Genomic DNA, 18,450 nt, shown 5'->3' on the forward strand with positions numbered 1-18,450 from the left:
TTAATGAATTTGTTCATTTTGGGGAAACTGCCTCACGCTAATTTGGGCAGTTGCATAAACAGACTAATCAGTTTCATCAAATAATTTCATGTTTTCAGCTGCCCAAATCAACACGATGCATTTGTGAAAATTAATAAAATTAGCTATATAGCAAATTTTGCGTTTTGATTTGGGCAGTTTCACAAAAGTGTTAGAGACATATTTTGGTGGTTGCCCAAATTGGCATGATGCAGTTGGTTAAATGCATTTCGTACTGCAGTTTGATCACCATGCAATACAATATATCAGTATGGGTGTGCCAAATGAAAATTTTGCGGCACATTTCTTGTGCAAATAAGAGGCTGTACTTAGTTTGATAGGTAAAAGATATTAATTTATAGTTTTTCTTAATTTATGCAATTTTGTAGCGCTTTATATAGCAATTTTTGCCCTAATAATTTCAAGATTTTGCCCAAATTCGCGACGTTTTGAAACAACAGGGGGGGCGGCTACCCCCCCCTGCCCCCCTGGCTCGTACGCCTATGGTTTGGTGAAACAAATTGAAATGACCTACAATCAAATCAAGAAACGGAACAACACACTTCAAAATTAAATTAATTGGTCCTCAACATTGATTGATTTTGTGTCTTATCAAAGTTATCCTATTTTTCAAACAAAATATGGCAAACTTACATTTACGTCATTTCGACAAAATCTTTAAAGTTAAAGTTATATCATGTCAACCAAATTACTTTCTCAGGTTTGTTGCATTCATAAAAAATGTTTTAAAGATTTGTACTATTTTTATGCGCTCTATTCTTCACGTTGTGAAAATTTATGATGCTGATGCAGGTGTTGCTTTGCGTGTCGTCATTGCAGAAACCAAATTGCAAAATTTGTGAAGGTGTATCGCAAATAGTAAACTTATCCTAACAGCTTACACCATGGTAAAGGCTCATATTTCGTAGCGTCAGCATAAACTCATTTCCTTTTACCAGAACCTCAGCGCTCTGGCACAGAAGTTTCTGATACCTATTTAACCACAAAACATTCATCATATTACGTTTGAAGTCAGATAGCAAATTTGTGAAGTCACAGGTTTGTAAAATTTATATATTAACTTTCAATCATTGGCTAAAACTGTTTGTTACACTGACCATCATGAAGTGAAGACTTAGCAAAAGAAATAAGCCGAAACAAAGATCAACCAAATCGAATGCCTATACCGAAACGAAGAGGAAAGAATGCAGCACTCATTAATTCTTTGTTAAGAGTTAAACGAACGAACCAAAAACCTATCAAAATCTTCAGGCATAGAGCATTTCATCCAACAACAACTTAATAAGCAATTAAGAAACATTTAAATCTATTGATTACAACAAGCTAATATCCACTCATTGATTAAAAAACTTATTCATAACAAAATCTTCTAGTCTATACGATACGAATCCATTGATTTCACAAAAGAAAAAACAACAAAAAATAAACTGAAAACGCCATTGATCCACTGCTCTATACCAATGGAACCCCACATGCCTACAAAGAATTAGAATGGAATGTAGGCCTATAACCAGTTTTTGAAATGATCTGGAATCGAACCGGTAGGGCCTACCTATCATAACAAACACACAACAACATCTCACAAGAATAAAAATAAGAAACATAACTAGGTTTTTCTAGGCTCAGAGAGTAACATAAACTAGGCTCAGAGAGCAACATAAACCACAACATAAAAGCACGTTGCGTGGATATCATACCGGTCTCAATTCATGGGACAACAAACAGAATCACTTTATCTCTGATCAAAATTATGACGCATTGCATTGCATAAACTACAGCTTCGACGGTACCTCTCGTTGTTATTGCGTTCGTAAATTGCTTGTTAGTTTGAATTAATTAAACTATAAATGAAGTCAAATCTTTGAGGTCATTACAGACTATATGTTATAACTAAAACATGTGTAAATAGCAATTCAAGCATGTAAATAGCAATTGTGTAAATAGCAATTCATGGTGATTCAAGCCAAAATGAATAACAATTCCCCTCCAATTAAATTTGGCTTAACAACAAGTTTCGAAACACGTAACGTATAAAATAATGACGGATTTACTTAAATCGCACCACTATGCAGTTTTAAACATTACTACACATTTCCTGCAGAATAGTGAATAGGTTTGAGCTGGGATAGCATTCACATGTCAGCAAGTTAAGACCGCCTGCAAAAACATATCTCGACAACAAACAGACAGGCTACTTTATTGATTATAACGTATTCGCATTGCATAAGCATCGCCTTCAACAAAACAACGTATATAAATATAAAAAACGTGGGATGTAAACAATGAAAAGAGTCTAGCAAACATTGTTCTGCCACAGAGGGTCTTATCAAATTTTGCCACCCATTCAAGTCCACTTACATAGATTCTATTGGAATTCAAGGCACTAATGATGCTCTATACCAGGGCTTCACAAAATTTTTTGCTCGCAACCCCTTTTAGTTTCCTAAAATGTTTCGCGGCCCCTTATTGAAACGACGAACAGTGCAAAATATACGCATAGGTGGGCAAAGTTACTTTCAAAAGTAACTGAGTTACAGTTACAGTTACTTGGCCAAAATAGTAACTGAGTTACCGTTACAGTTACCGATTTTAAAAAGTAACTAGTTACCGTTACTAGTTACAGTTACTAGTTACTTTCAGTTGATCACAAATCTGAACATAAAATTCTGCACCTGGCCAGCTCTGCATGCAAGTCCAGGTTAACCGCAATATTTGATATATAGTGTTAAAGCCAACCATGCTAACATAACAGCACAAGTACAAAACCAACAAGGTTTTATTTTTAAAAAATACTCAGTGGCTTATATGTTTATTTCCTTTGAGAAATACGAGCATTTCAAAGTGCTCGTCACTCAGGCCTGCCCTTTTGGGCTTTAAAATGTCCCTGCCCAATCGTCGTCGTCGTGTGAGCCTCTGGGGCCAAAAGTCCATCCTTTTACCGCCCCAGATTCACGATGTTCCCGGACTACACTGGAAGGCTACTAGAGAGCAGCCAGTCTTTGGTTTCATCATTCATGACACGCAGACCTTCCACTCCGTTAGGTGGCTTGAAGATGTTAGGCTACAGTCATTGATGATGTCCGCCCCGATAGTTCAATTGGTTAGCGCGTCACTTCTGGAACGAAGAAGCTTCAAGATCAAGCGGCACTGGTTCGACTCTCAGGGCATACGCTTGAGCAACGCACGTTAAGGACTGCTCTCCATTTAGCGACATCTAATAGATGGAATAATTTCCCGGCAACAAGACTTCAACAATCAGAAACTTCACTCTGTCAATCTCGGTGACCGGGCCTGCGTCAGTGATTTAAAGCCTTTAGTCTACAAGTATGCGAAACTGCCAGGGTTAAGTTCTGCAAGAAGCTTTCCCAGTCCGAGGATAAAAATTTATTCAATCAATCAATCAATGATGTGGTCTGCGGTCTGTTCCTCGGCACCACATTCATATGAGGAGGAAGAGGCCATTTCCCATTGGTGCATGGTTGAACGGAAAAGTCTGACGCCCGTACGGAGACGGTTGAGGCGCACCCATGCCTGTCTTGGTAGTGTCAGGTCGATGGAGCGTGTGTCGGCGTCGGGGATGAACGAATAAAGTCTGGTGATGAACAAGTGCTGCAATGAAAACAATGTTTTTTACTGCAGCACTTGACGGAATGGGAGTGTTATGTTTTTAAAACAGTTTTTTCATCGGTCCAATTGTGAATCTGGATCCGCTTAACTTGTCCTCAGGGTCCGCTTCCAAATACTCCTGTAACAGATTCAACGCGCATTGCTTTCTTTTCTTGTGTTTTGCGTAAAGTGGTGCAAAAAGTCCTCCGTGGCTCTACCTACCACCATCCACTTCGGAGTCGCTGCTATACTCCCGTTTTCAGCAGAGCAGTTTGCTTCTTTAATTGCTTGAAGCATGTTCTGTTTTATTTTGGTCTTCAATTCAGCAGTGTCGCTTAATGATCAGGCATTAAACTCAAATAAGTCTAAATTGTGGGTGGAATGCAGTCGCAAGCTGAAAGTCGCTGTCCTCGAACCAATGACCAAATCTGGTTTATATTGCTTCCACAAGAACGTCCACGAACGGCAAGCAATCAGCAATGCTGTTGCTGGTTTTAATGTCAGACAATCTTTTTAGAGGCATTGCAAGCGTTACACTAAATGCAATAAATTTCAACTTCTTGAAGGTAACTAAGTAACTGACTATAAGCATCAACAAATTGCTTTTAATTGCTGCGTGTTTCTTGATGCTTATAGTCAGATAGTTAGTTACCTTCAAGAAGTTGAAATTTACTGCATTTTTATAAATATTTTCAGTTTCCTGATGAGGGCTTAAGTTAAACCGAAAACGTTTGACTGTTAAACTCATTTGTAAATATGTAAAATATATTATTATAATGCTCAACCCTGTTGTATTGTTGTGTTGGTTGTGTTGTGATCTCCCTCCCTTGTATTGTTGTCTTTGGTACATATTAATTAATCGCCAAGAACAATTAATTTAGCCAAATCAGTTATCAAAAATCGCCAAAAAGGAGCCAAATCATAAATATGAAGCTAAACGTCTTAAAAAATCGCCAGATTTCTGGACTTTAGCGATAAATTCGCCAATATGGCAACCCTTCTCCACCAGAATACAAAACAAAAGTAGAACCGCGCATGCGCAGTGCTGCGCCGATACATCTGCGAGAAAAATGCATTATTGCGCAAAACGCAGCAAACACGCACTAAGCAAGACACAAACACATGTAGAGAAATAAGCGGGAATTAAAAACTGAAATTTCAATACAAAAGTAACTTGTAACTGTAACTATTGAAAAAGTGCTAAAATAGGAACTAGTTACCGCGTTTCGTTACTTTTGGAAAATAGTAACGAAGTTACCGTTACAGTTACTCAAAAAGTAACTAGTTACAGTAACTAGTTACTTTTGTAACTAGTTACTGCCCACCTCTGTACATTTGTGATATTTATTGAAAAGCTTAGATCAAACGAAAACATTTTTACAATATTTCAAAGTTTGCAGACGTTGAATCAATGTAAAAATGGCGGATTTTGTTGTTTGGGCATGCATTGCCGCTGACGTCACTGTTTACCAGCGCTGTTTATTTCCGACCCTCCGAAGGCTTGCAAAACAGGCAGAGGACCTCTCAGAAGACCTCTCGGAGGACTTCTGGGATCCTCTGAGAATAGGCCTTTTTTACTTAACCTACCACTAGTGTTTTATCATCCAAGGCACGCAGACCTTCCACCCGAAGCCGTTCCCCATTGGTGCATGGTTGAGCGGAAAAGGCGACGCCCTTACGAAGACGGTTAAAGCGCACCTATAACTGTCTTAGTAGCATCAGGCCTGAAATCAGTTGATTAATAGATTAGGTGATGTAGTTCTTCCCTTTCCGCACGGCTGCCAGTCCACCTCTTTCGACGCTTACAAACCCTCCGATACGCCCTTTAAAAACAACAAAAATCCGAACATTGCAGGCTACAAGACTGCCCAGTGCCCACCATGGAACAACGACATGTGTACCGCCAAGAACTGTGTTTACAAGATCATATGCAAGAAATGTAGGGAAAGCTACATAGGCAGCACGAACCGCCCACTCCATTCCTGCCTGAAAGAACACCTTAGCTCAGATAAAAGTTCGGTATTTGATCATCAACAGCAGTGCCTCGTCGACTTTCAATTTACAATCATTGCCAGAGAAAACGACGCGGTACAATTGCTCTTCCAAGAGGCGATTTTCATGAGTAGACACAGTCCAAAGCTCAACAACCGTGCCGAAAGGGAAGAACTACGTCACCTAATCTATAAATCAACTGATTCAACAAAATTTCACAGCAATAACGCCTAACAACACAGAAACTCAACAGACAGAAGCCTCAAGTCAAACAAAAGAGCGGAATAAAACAATGACTCGCTGACTCACCATTCGTCATAGCACATGACTAGGGAACTGTGTTTCGAAAGCTAGTGCAACTTGCTGTTGTACCACAGCGAACTCACAGCATCAAGCTAAAAAAGGTTGTTAATAATAATATCTACTGTACATTGTGAAGTAAGCTACATATATTATCTAAATATAGCTTATAGCGTATGCTCTATTGTGTTTTTTATGACCAACTGCTTGCCTAAAGTTTTAGCCTAAGACAGAGATGTCCAAAGTCTGGCCAGCTGGCCAAATCCGGCCCGAGACACATTTTTGTATGGCCTGTGCGCTGTGCCTGTTGTGGCCCAAAGTGTTATTTTTGGCCAGCAGACACACAGAAATCATACAAATTGAGTTTGCACTTTTTTAAGTTAATAAAGACAGTATTTTATTTTTTGTCAGACAAAAGTCAGGCGAAAAAGGTTAGAATCATTGTTGAGTCCTATTATTGCTTTTCATTTCTTTCTGCTTGAACCGTGATGAGATTCTAGTTCACCTGCAGCTAACTGAGCTTCTCTGCGAAGTCGATAGCAACATGTTTTTTTCGTGCTCTTTTACCAGCAACTGCATAAAAACAAATTTCCATAAATGTACAAGTTGGCAAAAAAATGATGAGCTTGTTCGGTTCAACATATTTGTTTTCGGTTATAAACTTGAAGAAGAACCGCTTGAGATCAAAGCTGAGCGACTCCCATCTGCGTGATATTTCACGCTTGTCTTCCACTTACTTCGAACCAAACTTGAGAAGTCAAGACGATAGTTTCATCCTTCACATAAACATAGTAGCCTAGTGATTATTCAAGATGTGTTAATTTCTGATAGAGAAACAGATGACTTATATAGCCTAACTTGTCATATCCCGTGATATGCATCTACAACAAAATACGTATAAACTTGCATATTGCTTTGTTCTATGAAAATGACATGAAACAATACAATATTGCTGTAGCTCTATGCATCTTTAAAAACAAAATCGTCAGAGGCTGTTGGCCAGCGAGCACTTTCGCATTATCAAATCTGACCGCCTGAGAAAAAATTTGGGCGCCACTGGCCTAATTAAGAAAACCGTCATCTCATTTGTCAGCAATTTAGAGGCACACAGTCTGGACGTTTTTTTTAATTTAAAACCAAAATGTTGGCTTTTTTGTGTTGGGGTTATAACTCGAGATCGAATGTGAGTGACTTCCGGAAAGAAGAAAATTCAAGATCAAGCGGTGCTGGTTCGACTCTCGAGGTGCGCGCTTGAGCAACGCACGTTAAGGATTGCTCTCCATTCAGCGGCGTCTAATGGATGGAATAATTCCTTGGCAACAAGACTTCAACAATCGGAAACTTCACTCTGTCAATCTCGATGACCGGGCCTGCGTCAGTGATTCAAAGCCTCTATAAGTATGCGAAACTGCCAGGATTAAGCTCTGCAAAAAGCTTTCCCAGTCCGAGGATAAAGATTCAATCAATCAATCAGTCTGCCTTGATAAAACAAATTTTGTGAACTTTGGCAGAAGAAAGGTACAGCAGTAGGTTCGCCGAGAAGGCTTTCAAGTCACGTTTAGATGAGGTTGGTGTAGCAGTTTTGGCTTTTTTGAAATCAGTTTTTGCTGATGGATGGTTTTTGAACAGGTCATTGCTCTATGTCCTTGGCTGAACGCTCGTGTTTCCGTTTAACATTGTTGTTTTTCGTCTTTCTTGTCATTACTAATGAACAAGCTGAGGCCAATACAAAGGTTAAAAGAAATGGCTGGCGCATTTAGCTTTCAAGAAATTGGCGTTAACATTGTTAATTGGTAGGCTACGGACTGATGCTATACAAAAGAGGAAATTTTTCTGTTAAAAATTGAATCATTTAGGTAATTTTAGGTAGCCTACTAATAAAGGGTACTAATAATTAGGTAATAAAGACTTTAACGCAGGCACTTGGATTTTATGTTTAACCTATTGGTTCAATTTTAAGAAATAATTGCATTTTATATTGAGCATGCAAATGATGACAAATCAATTTAAGTTCCTACAGTTTAACCGACTATGTAACTTATGGCAACTTTATGCCACAACTAAAAGTTCTAGCAACAGCAAGGTGAGGTAGCCTATTGTATATGACTGCATAGATCATTTGCTAGGAAAAGATACCAGAACACTTAAATTTAAACATACACCGAACACTATCGTGAAAAAACTTTTTGAAATATGTCAAAACCACATGAAACTAATTTATTATAAAGTGTATTTTTGTACAAAAATTTGGAAAATAAGTCAATCGAGATAAAAAATATCTGCATCGCTTTTGTGTTTTTGTGTGGTTTTGTTTTAGTTTGAAAAAATGAAAAAATAGGCTTTTGATGCATTAATCTCTAATTTTTTGGTTCTTCTACAGACTTGAAAAAATTAAAATCATGACTTTACGACTTATGTTCTTTGGTTGTTATTTGATCACAACTATCAGTTTAGCTGCATCAGGCAAAGCCCAAGAAGCAAATGAGGTGTGTTTTCCTATCCAAAGAGGTCCTCCTGGACCGCAGGGAATCCAAGGAATTGCCGGGGAATGCAATTGCAACGAAAGTGACGTGGAATCACTGAAAAAAGAAATCAATGCTCAATCCGGTTTGTAAAAAAATAATAGAATTATATCACTTGTTTAGTTTAACACCACTAAAAATGATGCAGTATCCAGTTCTGCTGTCTTTACATTGTTAACTAATGCTTCAAACTGAATGGTTTTAAGTCGAAGTGCACGCTTTCTAACTTATGCTTATTATAATTTGAGTAGATCTGTAATCCTACCACCATCTGAATAACTTAGTAAACAAGCCTTGGTAAGTTACTAACCATATTGTAAGTATTTAGCATACATGCTTAAAGGTAAGCTTGCAAGCCCACAAACGTTGCCATGCTATGCTCAGAAAAATAAAGCTCCTTATTTTCGTGATGGTTCATTTTGTTATTGGAAAAATTAAGTTTTTTTGAGAAAAATAGTCGTAAGACAGTGATCTTTTCATCTCTACTATTCGGTGGGGGCATGGGTCTCAATCAGGCGGATAGTACCTTTACAGGTTGACAGTTTATAAATTGAAGAAACATAATTTGATGGACTTCTGGAGTGATGCAATTTGATGAAATCAGAAAGATTACACTCGAAGATCCCCTACGAGTACTAGAACTGAATAAATAAACGTATTGTTCATAGTAAGTTTGGACATGCTTTTAGAATAAGAAGTAGGCCACATGATAAAACGGACAATCGGACATATAATCTAGAACTCTGACGTAGACGGCGTGAAAAACTTAATGAAAGATGGCGACACTACGTCGGCTATGGCAAGACAATTCTTGGCAAGACAAATAAACTAGTCTGAGACTGGAAGTTAGAAGTAAAAAGTTGCCACAGTAATTTAAAACTAACAAACTTTCAGGTCTGCAATACTGCCGGCAACGACGACGCCCTTAAAGGGCGGGGAAACCCAAATTAACTTTGCGAGTTTTTTGTTTCAACGTGATGTCATTGTGTACAACATGCGTTTTAGCAATAAAAAATTTCAAATTTTGTTGCCCTCGTCTCGCTAGGGCCGCTTTTGTTTGATACCCGTTTGCGAGGTCTCGTTGCGCATCAAGCTGTGATTCTGTTCGCTGTGACGTCACAAGGTACATATAGTTGTAGCCAAAAGTTTAAGACCAGACTTGATTTATGACGATTTTTGCATTACTTCAAAATACTGCATCAGATATAAGATGATGCATAAAAATGATGCAACTGAAACAATATATGATGCAGTATTTTGAAGTAATGCAAAAATCGTCATAAATCAAGTCTGGTCTTAAAGTTTTGGCCACAACTATATGTACCTTGTGACGTCACAGCGAACAGAATCACAGCTTGATGCGCGCGAGACCTCGCAAACGGGTATCAAACAAAAGCGGCCTTAGCGAGACGAGGGAAACAAAATTTGGATTTTTTTTTTGCTAAAACGCATGTTGTACACAATGACATCACGCTGAAACAAAAAACTCGCAAAAAGTAAATTTGGGTTTCCCCGCCCTTTAAAATATTTTGCATTCCAATTTTCTATGCTTGTTTCATAGAAGATTAAAACACTGTTTTGGGCAAAGATATGGTTTTCCTGAACAACTGTTGTTGTGAAAACTTGAGCTGCATACAACTGGACCTAATTTGTCACATCTCGCAGAGTTTTGCGTGTTTTTGGCGTCTGTTGCTAATTGTGTGACTGAAAGTCCATTTGTTGACTTACCTTGCATCTACGTGAAACAACGAGTTATAAAATTATAAGTCGGTCAAATTCAGAAAATGTGATTTTAAGAAGTTTTAGTCAAACTATTAGCAAGAGTGTACAAAATCTGCATAATATTACAAATATTACATATATTGCCGCGTCTCTAAGTAAGTTTTATTATTGCATCTATGATTATATCTAAATCTTTTCTTCACTACCGTATAGAAATGTAGGGCCATTGTGGTATGATAGACTCGGTTTATCGGATCAAACATTGTTCCCTTGAACAAGCATTTAAGAAAATAAGCTCATCAGTATGCTGCCTTTTCAAGTTTTACATTTTGTTTTGCAGAAAGACTTGAACTGTTATCGCGAAAAATTGAAGAGTTTGAAAAAGAACAAGGTAGGCCACCAAGACAACCACTTTATCTGGTAGGTTACATATCTTCATCCGATCTGGTAAACCTAAGGATCTGACCAGACCTGGTAAAGTGTGTACCAGATGAAGTGGTTGTCTGCGTACAGTAAGCATATTATGCTTTAAGTTAAAATGTTTTGAAATTTCTACTATCCCAAACAATGTAAGCTATGCCTTGCCGATGAGCAAACGTTAATTATAATGCAGACTGGTAAATTTTGATTTCACTATTATAAAACTATGATCTACGATCGCGATAGAGAGCGAATATTTTCGATAGAAAGTTTGCAATGTTGTAGGCCTACCACCAACATTGAAACTGAGAAGCAAAAACAAATGGTTTATTTCTAAAGTACGCAGCACAACTAAAAACCGAACAAAAATAATCTGTTTTAGCTACACAGCTTGAGGAGACACAGATAAGTGGCACTTCCTATTTGCATACAAACGACAAAAATTTTAATGATTAGAAAATCCACAAGAAACAGAACGAGCAGCAAAGATTAATTGCCTGTGCAAGGGAAATAAATTGATGTGTAGAATTTCATTGATCTAAAACTACTTTTTTTAATATGATGTTTATTTTATTAAGTTTGTCAAGGTTTCTCAACAGGATAGAATCTACCCCTATTGAATAATCGAACTTACCTTGGGCATAAACTTTGCGAATTTCTGCTTTATAAAAAGTGCAATGTTTTTAATGGGCCTTAGCAATTCGTATTTTCAAATCATTTTAAATTATACTATTTCTTGCGTACCAATGACTACCACGGACATTTACTTTCTGAGTTCGATTTTTGTATGTTTAGTTGGAACTGCGTAAAGTGTGCAATGGAGTAAGATGAGCAAACTCTATTTTTGGAAAAAATAATATGCAATTTTTTTTTGTGAATATGTTACCCATAATACTACTTCAGTCATTATATATGTTATATGTCCAGTAAGGATCGCATTTTACAATGACATGCAATTACATTGTTTTGTCGAAAAATCCAACAAAATTGTTATTTGTCTATGAAATGGTAGGCTTTATAAAGTATGCAAAAAACAACTACAAGAAGGTAAAATTCATCAACAGACAACAATATATTATGGAGAGCAATCCCCCCCCTCAGCACCCCTTATCAGGCATATTGCTTTTTGAGATATCCACTCTTTCTTACATGGCTTATATTCTTTTAGAATTCATGTTTTCTTGAAGCCCTGGACCCTGGTGTATCCAACTTTCTTCTAGATCCATTATACTACACCAGCACATTTTCGTTCAAAAACTAATGTCAGCCATATTTTGTAAAACGCTTTCTCTATGTTAAAACAACTCAATCTCATTTTGTTCTTGCAGAACATGCAGCTGAAGATGCCGAAGTGCAAAATAACTCAAGTTCTGTTGTCTTCGTCTACGACAGAGTTGAGGAATTTGTCAAACAGGAATTGAGAAAACGTATGAAAACTAATCATGAAACGGCGCTTTTGCGCAGTTATGCCATATCTTTAGCTTAACTTTATTTGCCTGGTGAAATAAAGCTCAGGTCAATCTTAATTTCCTGCATCTTCAAGTTTGACAAAAACCAAGACACGATCAAGTCGGCAATGTGCCCTTGATTGACAACAAACCGCCAACCAGTTTAAATGTGGTTGAACGCACTTCTTCACTCAGCAAACTAGCGACGCACGCAGAATTTTCCATAGAGTTTTGCATTTTTTTTGCATTAGTCTTCGTTAATTTATAATTGTGGTAACATATTTCTACTCAATGGTAGAAAAAATGTCGGACTACAACATTTTTTGGTCTGAAGGTTACAAGATGTAAGCCTATTATTATAAAAGTGGTCAAAGACGGGCATTGAGCCAGGTTCGTATTATTAGAAAGCTAACTCCTCATTCGCTGCGCCACCTTGTAGGCTGGCTGTTTTGCGACGAGCAGATTTTATGGCAGCCTAACCATTTTAACCAGAAAAAATTCAGCCATTGCCACTGAAACCTCGAACCAATCAAACAACCATAAGCTGCGTGATATCTGGATTTTATCAATTCCATTTCAATTTTGAATTAAACGCTTGATTTGTTTTATATCTTTGTGAGTTTTCATATGTAGCTTATGTACAATAATAGGCCTACAATAGCATGAGAATCTTTCCTCATAAGCCTGAAAGACGAAAACTTGTAAAACATTTCCAGGCAACAACTGTCCGATAGGATTACGAGATGGACGGATAGCGGATGCTGATATCACCGCGTCAAGCACATACAATGCAACAGGGATTGGGGAATATCAGGCTCCGTTTCTCGCAAGATTGAATAACCAACCTACTGGTCAAACGGTTGGGGCCTGGCGCTCAAAAGACAGTAAATGACTGCAAATAGCTTTCATCAAATTCCTTTATTATAATGTTACTTATTATCTAAGCTAATAAGTCCTAAGTAAGTAAATTCTATTGTTTTATAATATGGTATTAGGCTAAACATTATTTTTACGTTTTTGATTAGTTTAAACATAATTTGCAAATACTTGATTATTCCAAAAACATGGATAACTTGATCAGACTTACTGTTCCAATATTTCGCTGCGTTTTGTTTGTTGTAAACTTGAATTTCATCTTTGTGTAAAGCATGATTTTAAGGTTCTTTAAACTAGTGGCCATGCCTATTTGCATATAGCTTATCCTACAGTATAGTATTAAGCCTTTCGAATTTTATTAAGCCTACCATTTCCTTTCCATATATTTTAAATCGTTGTGACTTCGCAGATAGCCCATTGTTTTTAGACAATGATGATAAAACAATTTTAATTTATTATGAAAAACTTGGTTGGAGAACACCAAGCAACTAGGCAAGACTTATTGAAAATAATGGTTGTTTTCTCATTTATATGTTTCAACTTTTGCAGTGATTCCCATTCAACAGATCAGCTGCAGCAGCGTCGCTTCAAGCTATTCGCAAATGCAATTTATTGTAAAATGTCCTAGAAACTGCCAACAAAGCCATAATTCATATAATCGAGTTATACTATACGGGACAGGAACTTATACTAGCAATTCGCAAATTTGTCGGGCAGCTATCCATGATGGAAAGTTAACAGGTAGGTTAATCGAATATCAAAGGTATATTGTTTATTTAAAGGCCTATAGCCTATATGGTCAAAACCATACCGTCCAAACGCAGCTTGTAGCTAGTAGACCTCTACAACAACTAAAGTAATCAGGTCGACTCTGGTCCAGTAGGTGTGTCTGAAAGACAAGAGAAAACTAAAGGAACGTAATAACTCTTTTACAGTATAGGCGATGTGGGAACTTACACATCAAACACAAGTTATAAATTTCATTTAATGCACAACTTTCTATTTAAAGACTTTGTTATGGAAATAGCTATTTTTAAGAATCAAACAGAAACTTGTACTTTTGCTAACTTCCATAAACTGGAATTCCGAATTCAGCGAAACACAAATGCGACTGCATGCTCTCAGACTATAAGATCTTTAAAACTTTTGGCGGTGATTATCGAATCGTTTTGTTGTATGCAGATGAAGGTGGAATTGTCATGGTTCAAAGACAACCAAAGAGAACCTTTCCTGCATCACGAAGCCACAACCTTTTAAGCCAGTCATACACTGCGCAACGAGGGACATTTACTTTTGCATCGAGTAAGCCACCATCTGCAACAGATCGTCATTCACTAACCTACATTGTCGTGAAACATAATAAGCTAAGTTTAAACAACCAGATGACTTAATTGCAGTAGCAGTTGTAAATTTTCCTCCGCGGCCTTAAGCTTTAATTGAGTTAAGGATTTATAAAAAATATAATCATTCAGACAATGGACTTCAATGGATTGAAGTGGTCTTTCACACTCCAACTTTGCTCACTGGCGTGATCACTCAAGGTCGGCCTACAGCGAGAGAGGAATGGATCAAATCTTTTATGATATCTTATGGAAACTCAAGGGACAATATGACAATGATGACTTCTGATGATGGAAATAACCTGGTTAGTAGCCTAGCTGGCTAGCAACACTACTGTCATTAATTTCATTTGTTATAAAAGCTAAATAGTATAATTTAGACCTAAAAATAAGCTAGTGTACTGGGGTACTGCAGGTAATATGGGGTACTGCAGGTAAAACACTAATCAAGGAAGTTGACGTAAGACACAATAATATTATTCGCGCAATCACTAGAAGTACAAAATTCAGTCACGTCACTAGCTTATACAAATCTTTGAATATTTTACAACGTGAAGATATTTACAAACTCGAAATTGCAAAATTTATGCATAAAGTTTCCAATAATAATCTACCGCCTGTATTGCAAGATCGTTTTATAAAACTTGAGAATATTCACTCGCACAACACTCGACAACTAAATAAAATGAAGTATTTTCTTCCACAAATAAACAAATCCGTGGCACACAATCTTCTGACACATCGGGGTACTAAATTGTGGAGTGAATTGGATGAATGTATTAAAAGCAAACACCTTGCTTTGTTTAAAAAACTTTATAAAATTACCTTGTTAAGTTCTTATTAAATCGTTAAAATCGTTCAGTTAAATTATATTATCTCATGTAACCTCGTATTTGTGTTCTTAAACGATATGATTCAATATATGCTCATGTTTTCCCAGCTGGTCTTGATTCAATATTCTACAAAACCTTATATATTCAATTCGATTTCGAAGCTACTGTTCCATCCATCATTATGTTTTATTGATACAGTTATAATGTCTGATGCTGCAATGTAAGATGACTGATGACAGGCAGCACCTTGACTGGTTAACCGCAAGTTTGTTCGGTGCTGCCAGACCTTTCTATTGCCATATTTTGATTTGTATGTAATTGTGTTTCTTTATATCGAGTCGTATTAGAAAGGCAAATAAACAATATCTCTCTCTCTCTCTCTCTAGTGTTTGTAGATTTCAATGAATAGAGTCAATAGACTATGGTACTTCACGCCTTTGCGCTGGAATATCTTGCGTGTGTGCGAAGATTATGCGCTTTGTTATCTTGCGTGTTGCCTTCAATAACGCATTTAGAATAATTCATAATTTGCCCAAACAATATAGTGTCCGTGATCATCAGGTCTTGCACTCTTGTGTAACATTGTTACATATAATGCATTAATACAGAAATACGTTTTTTCTGTTGTTGGAAGATGCAAATCGTCGTTTAATTCTACTGCTGCCTTCCTGATGAGGTCTGACTGCTATCGTCAATCGAACTACCGGTAGCCTACCGTCTTTATTACAATAAAATTATGCATGCTGATGCTGTTAATTAGCCTTGATGGCTGCCATGGTACAAAAATATCAACAGTCAAACGTTAACGTTAAATCTTACTGGTTGGTTATTTGCGGAGGTGTACGTATACGCCGCATACTTGCGGCGTAGACTTTGTTTACGCTAACGCTTGCGGCCACATTTTTTTGGATAGTTTGCGCTTGAGGCTACGCCGTAAAGTTTTTGCGGTTTTTTAGCGCATAGCGTCAAATGTATTTTTTTCGCTACAACACGCCAATACCTTCCAGCGCTGCAGTTGAAAGAATGTTTTCAATGGGCAAAGACATATTGGAACCAAAACACAGCAAAATGTCAGATGAACACTTTCAGATGCTTGTGTATCTTCGTGGAAATTCAAAATATAACTTGTTTGTTTTGAATGGTTTATACCGTGTGAATGTTTCGCACCTAGCAAGCAAAATTAGTTTACGCTAGTGCTAGTGTATGCGCTAACGCTGACGCCGCCAACTTTTTTACAAGTTACGTTGACGCATACGGCGTATGGTTTTTCGAACGTTTGCGTTTACGCTGACAGCGTCAATATTTTTTGTATGCGCGTACATCACTGGTTATTTGAACAAAATGAGCTTGTAATTTCTTTTCAGTTACTTTTACGCCGCAGCTGCGTGTGGGCTGTAGGCTGCTACTGCTGCCGCCTATGTCTTTTATTTTTGTATTTTTTTGTGTGATTTGAATATGGACATTCTTGTCTGATGCAAGTAAATAAATAAAAAATAAATACTCTGCAAACAAATTTTAAATTGAGTAGAAAGTTTATACCGTCAATTTCAGTCATAGGCTACCAGACCTGCATCAATTATTGTATGAATTCAGTAGATGATATGAATAGTTTTTAGTTCACAGGCAATATTGTTTAAAACACTTTATTTAATTTTTAGGTGTTTCAAGCCAACACCGATATGACAAGTCACGTGACCAACATGTTCTTGAATCCGATAACAGCGAGATATGTTCGTCTCATTGTCCTGACATGGCATAACCACATATCATTACGGCTGGAATATCTTACTTGTTAGATCACAGCCTACCAGCCAAAATACTGGAAAGTAAATCTCAACAATAAAATAACTACATAACTGCAATTGACATCTTGTGTTTATTAATTTTTCTTGTTGGCTTATGATGTATTTCATTTAAAAAATGTGGACATTAACTTTGAAAGCATGGCGACTTTTGATCGCTGTGTTAGGAAGATAGGCCTACTGAGGCTATACTGTAGTTCAAGTTTGGAAGCAAACAAAACAACGCGAATGCTTTAAATCTTTCTATTTTTTCATGCGACACTTCTGCCTGTAAAACCGTGACTACTAACTTCGTCCGCCTATAGTTAGCTCAGAGATTAGGCCACCCGTCGAACTGATTGATTGATTGAATCTTTATCCTCGGACTGGGAAAGCTTCTTGCAGAGCTTAATCCTGGCAATTTCGCATACTTGTAGAGGCTTTTGGATCACTGACGCAGGCCCGGTCACCGAGATTAACAGAGTGAAGTTTTTGTTTGTTGAAGTTTTGTTGCCGGGGAATTATTCCATCCATTAGATGCTGCTGAATGGAGAGCAGCCCTTAACGTGCTTTGCTCATAAGTGCACACCCCGAGAGTCGAACCAGCGCCGCTATTGATCTTGAAGTTTCTTCGTTCCAGAAGTGACGCGCTAACCAATCGGCTCAAGATCAAACGGCGCTGATTCTGTTTCTGCTTTTGGGATTTACGTTTGAACAACGCATTTCAAGAACTGCTTTCCGTTCAGCGGCATCTAGTGGATAAAATTCTGGTACCCGGCAACAACATTCCAACAATCTGAAAGTTCACTTTGCCAAGTTCGGTGACCGGCCCTGCGTGAAAAGCCTCTGCAAGTATGACAAACTACCAAGAATAATTAATTTATTAAAGGCTTTGTCAGTCTGAGGGTAAAAATTCAAAACCAAACAAGTTTTGCTCCAATGGCATGGTACCTAATAATGTTTTTAGCAAGCCATTATTTGGTTTATTATTTCGTTTAGTTGTCTAATAAACAAGGTATTGACCTCTCAAACTAGAAATTGTTAGTTCGAGTCCCATCCAGTAAGGTGGTTGTAACTTTTGTTTAACTGTAAGCTAGAGTTCTTGCTACAATGTTTTACGTCGAACCTTTGTAGGCTATAATCAGGGCCTGATTAAGGCTCACGAGGGCCCGAGACACAACTAAGTTTAGGGGCCCCTATTGGCAATCGCTTTCGATGTAGAGCAGCAGTGATCAACTGAAGCCTAGCATATAACAAGTAACTTTCTAAGTAGAAAATCTGCCCATGACCATGAAAGCATTAATAATGATAGAATATGGGTGCAACCTATTTCATACCCTGAACACAGGCCTGAACACTTTGTAGGCCTACCCCCATTTCGTACCATGAAAAGACCGAGAAAATAATAGAACTAAGCCGAAGTCGCTAATCGGAGTTTCCGCAAACATATCAAAACTAACCGAACTACACTTTCTTCCTCTCAATGCTAGATTGCAGTTTTATTGTTGTTGTTTGGCTTAGTCTAACCATGTTTTCCTTTTTTTCGCTATTCGAAAATGCGTTGTTTCCAT

At 37.5% G+C, this 18,450-nt stretch overlaps 1 protein-coding gene across 1 annotated transcript; it reads left to right on the forward strand.

Annotated features, from left to right (window-relative positions):
• The first annotated feature begins 8,321 nt into the window (after nt 1-8,321).
• LOC145764909 (discoidin, CUB and LCCL domain-containing protein 1-like) lies at nt 8,322-18,227 on the forward strand. Its single transcript, XM_082576606.1, has 8 exons — nt 8,322-8,544; nt 10,522-10,572; nt 11,930-12,028; nt 12,766-12,933; nt 13,475-13,666; nt 14,108-14,227; nt 14,398-14,570; nt 16,757-18,227. Exons 1-8 carry the CDS (start codon nt 8,337-8,339, stop codon nt 16,892-16,894), a joined length of 1,149 nt encoding a protein of 382 aa, XP_082432732.1. The 5' UTR covers nt 8,322-8,336; the 3' UTR covers nt 16,895-18,227.
• Nucleotides 18,228-18,450: the final 223 nt, after the last annotated feature.

The sequence above is a fragment of the Aplidium turbinatum genome, chromosome 2, assembly GCF_918807975.1.
Source record: "Aplidium turbinatum chromosome 2, kaAplTurb1.1, whole genome shotgun sequence".
Classification (NCBI taxonomy): Eukaryota; Metazoa; Chordata; class Ascidiacea; order Aplousobranchia; family Polyclinidae; genus Aplidium; species Aplidium turbinatum.

Excerpts from the sequence above, each read along its gene's own strand:
- LOC145764909 (XM_082576606.1), top strand. The coding sequence starts at position 8,337 with ATGACTTTACGACTTATGTTCTTTGGTTGTTATTTGATCACAACTATC. Across the intron at positions 13,667-14,107 it reads CCATGATGGAAAGTTAACAG|ATGAAGGTGGAATTGTCATG; the intron begins GTAGGTTAATCG and ends TGTTGTATGCAG. Across the intron at positions 14,228-14,397 it reads GACATTTACTTTTGCATCGA|ACAATGGACTTCAATGGATT; the intron begins GTAAGCCACCAT and ends ATAATCATTCAG.